Genomic DNA, 8,743 nt, shown 5'->3' with positions numbered 1-8,743 from the left:
AATTTTTTTATCTTTCATTTAAAAAATATTTTATTATTTTTATTGTATGTGTATGAGTGTATCATCTGCATGTAAATGAGTGCACCCGTGTTGTGCAATGCTGCAGAGGTCAGAAGAGGGCTTCGGATTCCCCTGGAACTGGAGTTAAGGACGGTTCGTAGCCACCATGTGGGTGCTGGGAATCAAACCCAGGTCCTCTGCAAGAGCAGTCAGTGCTCTTAACTGCTGAGCCATCTATCCAGCCCCTATCTTTCATTTTTCATTTTTTTGAGGCAGGGTCTCCCTGTAGCCCTAGCTGTCCTGGAACTCACTATATAGACCAGGCTGGCCTTGATCTCACAGAGATCCACCTGCCTCTGCCTCCCACATGCTGGGATTAAAGGTGTACCACACCATGCTCAATACATCTTGGACCTGGACAATTCTATTATAATCTGATGATCTGTAAAAAATCTAAATGGTATTAACACCAGGGTCTGAAGCAAACAATGCATCCAGTCAGCATACACTGGGTCTATATATTTTGAGAAACACTTAAATACACAAAGAACGTGTGCATTGTTTAAGAGATGATGTGTACAATGTTGGTGGCCTGTGTAACACAGAGTCCGGTGTCCTTCAGGAAACTGAAGGTACTCAAAAGTTGATCCCCAATTAACACTCTAAAAATGAACATTTCCATTTGATACAAATATACAAATTTAAAATATGTGTAGTTCAGAATGGCCCACCATTTGTAGATTGCTTATGTGCCAGAAAATATAGTCAATAAAAAAATACCAGAGAGGTGGGGACAAAAGGCTCTCTGGGTCTGTACAGCAGAAATGAACAGCACTTCAATAGGCAGCAGCTCGTGGTGAAATGGCATCCTTGTACTCAGGAAGCCCTGGAAGACAGCAGGTCATAAGTCAGGTGATGGGGGATAAGATGCATAGTAAGGCCCATTTTCCTGTGGAGAGAAAAAAATAAAAACATGAACTAACAAGACCAATTAAACAGGGTTATGTGAAAGACAGGAACCTGCAGTAAATGAAACAGAGCATGTAAAGTGTCTAGCATGTCCATGGCACTGAGCAGAACCTTGGCCATCAGAGTTGGCATCAAGCAGGAAAGGCAGCAAGGATGAGAACGCGTGTTACTAACAATGCTGCTTACTGAGCATCCCATACGCTGGACATCCCAGTCTCCTTGTTTTCACTGTCCCTTTCATTCCCACGTAATGCCATGAAATAGGTACTATACTCATTTTACTGAGGAGGAACCTGAAGAGTCTGCAGAGTGTAAACTCAATTGAAGCCATCTAGTTAGTAGGTAGCAGATTTAAACACAAGTCTATCTGCATGTAACACTCAGATTCTTGTTAGCCTGTGATGCCTTTTGACATGCTGAATCTTAAAAGTTATGGAACAATGATAAAAATTATTTCTGAAGAATAACCATAAGTGTTTTGGCAGAAAGGCCTCTTCATGACAAGCCTGAGTGGCAACACTTGTAACAATTACAGTTCTCAGGGAATTCAGTTCCACATCAAGATGGAGAATAAAATGCCAGAATTTTAATGTCAAATATAGAAAGCAACAGACTAGCGTAGGGAAATTCTTTGGCCCCCACTTTGGATAATCTAATAAAAACAAGACAGTTAACTTTATGATAGGAAGATCCTAGATTAGATTTTTAAGACTTAAGACTGGACTCTCATTTTTAAGAAAAGTATTTCTTTGGCAAAGAACTTGTTTTTCAATAAGCCATAAACAGCAAATGCTTAGCACTACCACCAGACAACAGTCAGGGAGAATGAGAAGGGCGGAGGTAGATGGCTCCATGGCATTTGCCTGACAGGAACCACAGGACATTAAAACCCCTGGTTGTGAACCTAGTAGGCAATTTAATGTTCTCCCTTAAGTGAGCCAAGGGCTCAGCCATCTTTAGAGCAGACGCTCTGGGCAGGAACTCAGAGTCATAACCGGAAAGCAAGGCCATTTAAGCAAACTTAATTACTGATTATAAATAAATTTGACCAGGTTTCTTGATCACATTCCTGAAAACTTACTTTTGCATTTTGCCTATCAAGATCTGAAATCTAAGCTGCATCTGTAATATGTAGAAAGAGAAATACTAGAGAAACACTTCCCAGAAGAGAGACCCATTCTGAAGCTCGCTTGAGGGAGATCCTTCAGCATCCATCTGTAAGAGGTCTCCTCTATTCTCCCATGAGGATCAAGTATCTAATATGTAAGGGGTGAAACAGAGCTTTTCACATGAACGTCAAGTGTGTAAGAGACTGTTGCGCAACCATTTTCTCTATTTCTGGAAACAATCACGGTAATTTAAAGAACTCTTGCCAGCTAAAATTGCATACTTTTCTTTGATTTTATTTATAAGAATGCTGACTAGTTTCTTCTGAAAGTATTATTTTTATCTAGATAAAAATTACCTTTCATCTACTTTTCAAAGGTCCCTTTTAATCTTTTAAAAAAAACTGCTGGCTTTCCAAATGACATAAATCTTAGAAATGGAATTTTTTTTTTTTTTTTTTTTGAGACAGGTCTCACCTATGCAGCCCTGATTGACTTGGAACTTGCCATGTAGACCCCTTGAGCTCACAGAGATCCACCTGCCTCTGCCTCCTGAATGCTGGGACTAAAGGCATGTGCCACCACACATGGCTCAGAAATGAGATCTTTAAAAGCCCACTGAAACTTGATACCAATCAATACCAATTCAGTCCTTCACCAAATGAAGAGCCTATTATCTGCAAGGCATAAGTAACCATAATAAAATATGCCAATGGTATCCTTTTTCTTTTCTCTAACCATATTTTACATTCTTCCACTAAAAGAACATGTTTCCTTATAAAGTGGCATCCAACCACCTCCTTGGTGTCCCACTTGAGTGTCCCACAAACTAACATGTCACAGCTGAACATACTACCCATACCTTCCCCTAGTCCCTCAAGACTTTTTCTCATATTGCTTCTCCAGGGTAATGGAAAGACCATCCACCAGGAAGCACTTGCTTTTTGTTACTTAGTCTCCTCCAAATACTGCAGATCTTTGTCCATTTTTAGATATCACCAATCTTCAAACCCTTGGTAGCATCAGTAGCAATGCTTACCTGTAGCCCTAGCTCTCCAAGTCAGTACCAGATCCATCTTCCCACAGACTCGCCTCTCCCGCATTCTCTCTGTTCTTTGTGGCACACACAGAGGCAGCATCTCGTGGTCTGCCCCGTCTCTCCCTGCACACTATCTCCTTATACCTTCACTGGTTTCTTTCCCATTTTTATGCCTCTCTTTAGTCTTCATAAACAGATGATATAACATCTCAATTTTAGAAAAGTATAGTATAGGTACAGAGCAACGGTTTAATGAGCCAATAATTGGCTTAGAAGTTGTACTTCCTTTTGGTTGATCTAATTATATCCATATTTGACATACAGAAAGCTAAAACAAACACCTAAGCAAAACAAACTAAGCTTGAGTGTGGTGGTGCTGTGTGTTTCTGTACTTTCAGAAAATAAATTGTAAAGACAGACTTGAAATGTCATTCAAATTTTCATTATCAAAAATATTCTTTAGTGCCTTTTTAATTCCTGCTACTTATTGAAGCAATACCAGAGCCAATCAAAGGCCCAACAATAGGTGGTTTTTACTCCAGCAATCTTTAGTAAACACAAACTGATGTAGTTTTTCCCATCCCATATATTCAACAATCTTTAATGATCAGTTGTTCCAGTTATAAATCCTTTCAGCATCACAGTCAAATGTGAAATTTCATTAGCTATTAAAACACACTAAACACTTTGCTTTTCACACAGAGGGACAGAAATCATTGTTGAAGTCAGAGAACTGTTAAGAGAATTGTGCTATGTGATTTTTATTTGACTGCATATAACATGTTGCATAATAATGAAGGCAGAATACTTCTCACAAACTCAGTTTTACTTTCAGACTGTCCTCTGGCTCATGCATAAAGACACATAATCAGCGACAGTTAAGCAATGTGTTTGATGATCTTTTGGCCAAGTGGTTCACTTTTTTTTAATACAAAGGTGATACTGTAAATAAACACAATAGACTAGAACTTTAATGAAATTCAGGCGTAGTCATTAGATTAGTACTTTGGCAATAGGGCTATAAATATAACCTGTAAATAATAACAATATTAATATCAGTAGATATTCTTAAAAACACTACTCAAGGTTTTAGAACTAAACCTTTAGTCAGATGAAGGTTGCGAAGATCGACACCTGATTTATCGTTGATGCCGAAGTGGACACTGGTCAATTCTTCTGGCTGCTGGTGTAGCTGAAAAGTCATCCAATCTTTAGAAAAGTAGGCTACCTCAAATGTGACAGACAGAAACTGACCATACAACCAAGGGTTGGCTTTAAATTCATGGCAGAAAAATCTTCTACTGAAACATTTATCCTGGAGAAAAACTCTCTTTGGACAGACTCTTAAGGTTATTGTGAGGAAAATGTGACATGATTATTCTGAAGCTTACAAACAACACTCACCTACATTAGCAGTATCATGTAATGACAGGATGCTGTGCTCATGGCTGGTGCCCTACAGTATACCTGATATACCACAAAAGGTACAGGACGGACACTTACCCTGGCATCGTACTCGAGGACAAAAGGAGGAAAGTCGATCTGCTCTGGTGATATGGCAGAAAACAGCTGGTGCAGGCTGTCCACATGGTGGACTTTATCCTTCAGTCCTGAGACAGAAAAGGTGGTGAAAAACCATGTTGAGACCTGATTAATAGGAGAGAAAAATAATTTAAGCCTGTGGCCACCATTAAAAATAGACACAATTTAAAAAATTTATACTAATGAAAACTGTATTTCAAAATCTTTGAAATCTTACAGTAACAAACTTGTTTCCCCCTAGAGTAGCTTTAGTTCTTTAGTGAGCAGTTTAACAGACTACAATGAGCATTTACAGAAAGCGAGCGGTAACAATTACCAGGGGCCATCACAAGGGTGTTTTATTGCACACAGCATGTCTCCTACACTCTTATGTGTGCAGTATGTTGTGGCACAAAATATGCTGTGGGCTGTCGTCAAAACCCTTGCATTATTTGGTCCAATGAGCAATACTTTAGTACAACAGGGCAGTGGATTGAAAGTAATTTCTTTTTTGCCAACACTCTGGAACCAAGGTATTTTCACTGGACAACTGGCACGTCATCTCTCTTGAAGTCCATCCAAGCGGTGTATGTATACATATACAACAGAGTTTCCTTCAGTCGTGAAGAATGAAACTAGGTTATGTACAGGAAAATGGTTTAAAATGGAGATTATATTAGGCAACTAGACTGGGCCCAGAAAGACAAACATGGTATGTTTAGCCTCATATGTAGAAAAGACATAAAAAGAAGACTAGAAAGTAGAAAAGGGTGACTCTTTGGGGGGGCAGTGAGGGGGGAGACTAAGAGAGGGTCCTGGGGAATGAATATCATCTTGATCACATGCACGTATGAAAATGGACCCCCCCCTTATTTTACAAATAGTATGCGTTGATTTCAGAAAGGTGAGAAAACGGACTCGCTTATAGATGCAGTCACCTTTGTTTAGGTCACTTTACAAAATTTGAATTTGCAAGTTTGTTAGTTTGGGAAAAAAAATTTCTGGCAGCAAGGGGCATTTCTGTTAGAAAGGTATGAGGTTGGTGTTAGCTAGAACTAACACACACACACACACACACACACACACACACACACACACAAATTAGCAATGAAACCTAGCCCAATTTTTACCAATAGGTTCCACTGCAGTCCTGAGGTAGGTATGATACCGCTCTCCCCAGTTAGAGAAGATGGTAACATACGCACGTGTACTTTCTGTGTGCCAGCATATATACTCCAAATATATGTAACATACTCCATAATATACTCCAGGATTAAAAGACCCGGGTAGATCATACACACACATCACTGTGGGTGTTTTCCACTGAGGCTGATCATTTTATTTCCCTTTGGCATGCTATCACATTCTTCAGTAGCTGTTCCAAACCTCTGACATCTCTTGAGCCCCTAATATGACATACTTCCTTCACACTTACTTGTAAGAAAAGGTGTGTAACAGAAAACACCAGGTTATCAATACGTTAACACTGAGTGCACATGTCATCTCTACCCCCGTTTCTCCCCCACTGCTGCAGACCCTACCACTTCATGTTTAAATCTCACTTAAAGGGATGTGAGCCTTCTTCCTACTTCTAGTATTTCAGTTACAGTCATTTCTGCACTCTCTCTGGTACCTGGAAGACAAATGTGGTGATAGAGCTGAGTTCCCAAGCATTTGCTAAAGGATGAATGAACCACGATAAGGTCTATTTGATGGTGACTTGGGTCACTCTTTTATGTCAGTTACACTACTGATGGTTAGTAGCTTCAAAATTTCCACATTTACTACCTGGATTTTTTTCCTCCCATTTTTCAAATTTATTTGGAGGAGATGATAAAAAATAGGAGAGAAACTAAGCAAAATTAGAATGAGGCAAGTTTAACTGTTAAGAATTTACCTCTCAAAATCAGTTGTTGTTTTTTTAACACATGCTATCACACATTTGTTCCTGATACAAACACACTAGACTGGTGAAAATTTCTAATTAGGAGTTTCAAAGTTAATCACTGATGTATCTGATGAACTAGTAATAGCTCTTAAGAGCCCACAGGAAATGTTGAGGCCACAGAAAGAACTAGCAGAACAGAGACAAACGTCAAAGACACGCTTGGAGGTGTATGTGCAAGGACATAAGCATGCTTCCACTGTGCACTAGGCATTACAATGCACTGTGGGTAACGCAGAAGTGTGTCTTAACCTTTCCTCTAAAGAGGGCACCAATTGTAGTAGAGCCGGATTATGAGCAGCAAATACTTAACAGGAACTACCCAAGGTGAACTTGCTGCAGACACCCCCGGGGAAGTGGGAATGTCTGTTCTATGCAGAAGGCCCCGCTACTTGGAAAGGACACAGACTTGGGAGCTAACAGGCTGTGTTGGGAGTTTCTGTGCCACTGTTTCTTGCTTCAGGACTCTCTACACACTCTGCTCTTGACACCTATTCCCTCAAATCTTTGACTAATTGTCTTTCAGAACTCAGAATTTACCTATTTGAAGATCTCTGTGGCCACCTTCCATCCAAAGCTGGAAAAGGACTTCCTTTCTAAGTGTCCCAACAGCACCTTGCTTATTCAGATTACTGCATAATAATTACCATTCCATGTTATATTAACTGATCCCCTAGTCTGAAAGCTCTGTAATAAGAACTGTGTCATGGTCATAGTTTAGTGACTGACATGTAGCATGTGAGGAACTCAGTGTCTATTGAAGAATTAACAAGTGGAGCAGTGGCAATCCTCGGGCTGTGGGTTCGCTAACACCATGTAGGAAGGAAGAGCATTCCTTCATAAACTGCGCTTCTTTCTCGGCCTCAGTTTCTCCATCTATAAAATGAAGTTAGTTTGTATGACTTTCAAGGTCTCAATTAGTCAATTTTTTGACAGGACTCTTAAATAAGCTACGAATACTGACAAGGTGGGGTGGTGGCAGAAAGGAGTGGGGACAAGAGGCTGTGTGAGGGAGAGGCTGTGACCTTAAGTATAACCTGTGAAAGAGAAACACATCTGTCAGTTTCTCTCATCACAGCTGGCCTTTCGATCCTAGTGTTGGTAGGAAAGTACTACTCAAAGTACACGGAAGAGGAAACTCAGGTGAAGGTCCCTTTTTGGGTTGGGGGACCCAAAAACATTGGCTTCACTTCTCAGCTATTTCTCACTTTAGTTTTTCACAGCTTAGCCTTACAATTTCAAGAGCTTATAGCATAAGCTAAAAAACAATGTTAAGGTAAGCTTTCATTATTAAGTATAAACTATACTAAAAATCTGAAGACAGAGTCATTTTTGGGAAGGGTAACAGATATTTTATGAATGCTAGAGATTTTTTTCAGTGGTTACATAAAGATGCAAAGCCAAGAACACAGGATCACAGAACAATATAAGCCAGGAAAGGCAGTTCACACGGGTGCACTCAAGTAATCTATGAGGGCTAAAATTATCAGTGGTTAAGTTCTGTTAGCTCATGTTCTATCAGTAAATGCTAAAAAAGAAAAAGTAATCTATACAAGCAATTAATTTAATAGCATTCTGGGTGGAGTAGCCTAGATAAGATGTGAGCAGTATGGAAATCAGAACATCATGGTTTGATTTATTATCTCTTAATTTCATCCTCTGATTAGAAGCATTCCATTTATAACTTTGATTTACTCTAACTAGTTAGGGCTTTAAAAAAATTTTTTTTATTACACTTGGGCCTTATTCTCTCATTTTCCCCATTCTAAAACTTCATAGCAAGGTAGTATGCAGCTGCTGCAGTGACCCAGCACTGGACCAACACCCATGAGAAGCAATTCTATGTGGGATGGCCGAGCCTGGTGGACCTGACTGTCAAGTTTCTGGTACTGTCCTGTTGATATTGCAGGAAAGACAGCTATTTACTGATCTTCTAGTGTGGAAAATGAAGGGGTTAAGTTAGATGGTAGCAAACAGTGGCTACAGGTAAAGAAAATTAGGATTTTTTTTTATTATTAAAAAAGATATAATTTTTTGTGAGATAAGGTCTTTTCATAGGCTGGTCTGGAACTTACCTTATAGCCCTGACTGGCCAAAAATTTGCCACCTTCCTACCTCAGCCTCCCTCGTGCTGGGATTATATGCATGAGCCACCATGCCTGG

General features: G+C 39.7%; 1 protein-coding gene across 2 annotated transcripts in view; it reads right to left on the bottom strand.

The window, feature by feature from the left end:
- Nucleotides 1-498: 498 nt before the first annotated feature.
- The window catches only part of Gdap2 (ganglioside induced differentiation associated protein 2), a 53,594-nt gene continuing 45,349 nt past the window's right edge, over nucleotides 499-8,743 (bottom strand). For both annotated transcript variants that reach the window (XM_008832906.3, XM_029563430.1), the window contains 2 exons: nucleotides 4,618-4,761; nucleotides 499-949 (listed from right to left, as the gene is read on the bottom strand). In XM_008832906.3, coding sequence (XP_008831128.1) covers nucleotides 902-949; nucleotides 4,618-4,761 — 192 coding nt within the window. In that variant the 3' untranslated portion in view covers nucleotides 499-901. The remainder of the gene's footprint in view (nucleotides 950-4,617; nucleotides 4,762-8,743) is intronic.

This window comes from Nannospalax galili, unplaced genomic scaffold (assembly GCF_000622305.1).
Source record: "Nannospalax galili isolate Female #2095 unplaced genomic scaffold, S.galili_v1.0 scaffold1951, whole genome shotgun sequence".
In the NCBI taxonomy this organism is placed as follows: domain Eukaryota; kingdom Metazoa; phylum Chordata; class Mammalia; order Rodentia; family Spalacidae; genus Nannospalax; species Nannospalax galili.
The sequence above is the reverse complement of the archived record's forward strand: the minus strand, read 5'-3'. Positions and strand labels throughout refer to the sequence as shown.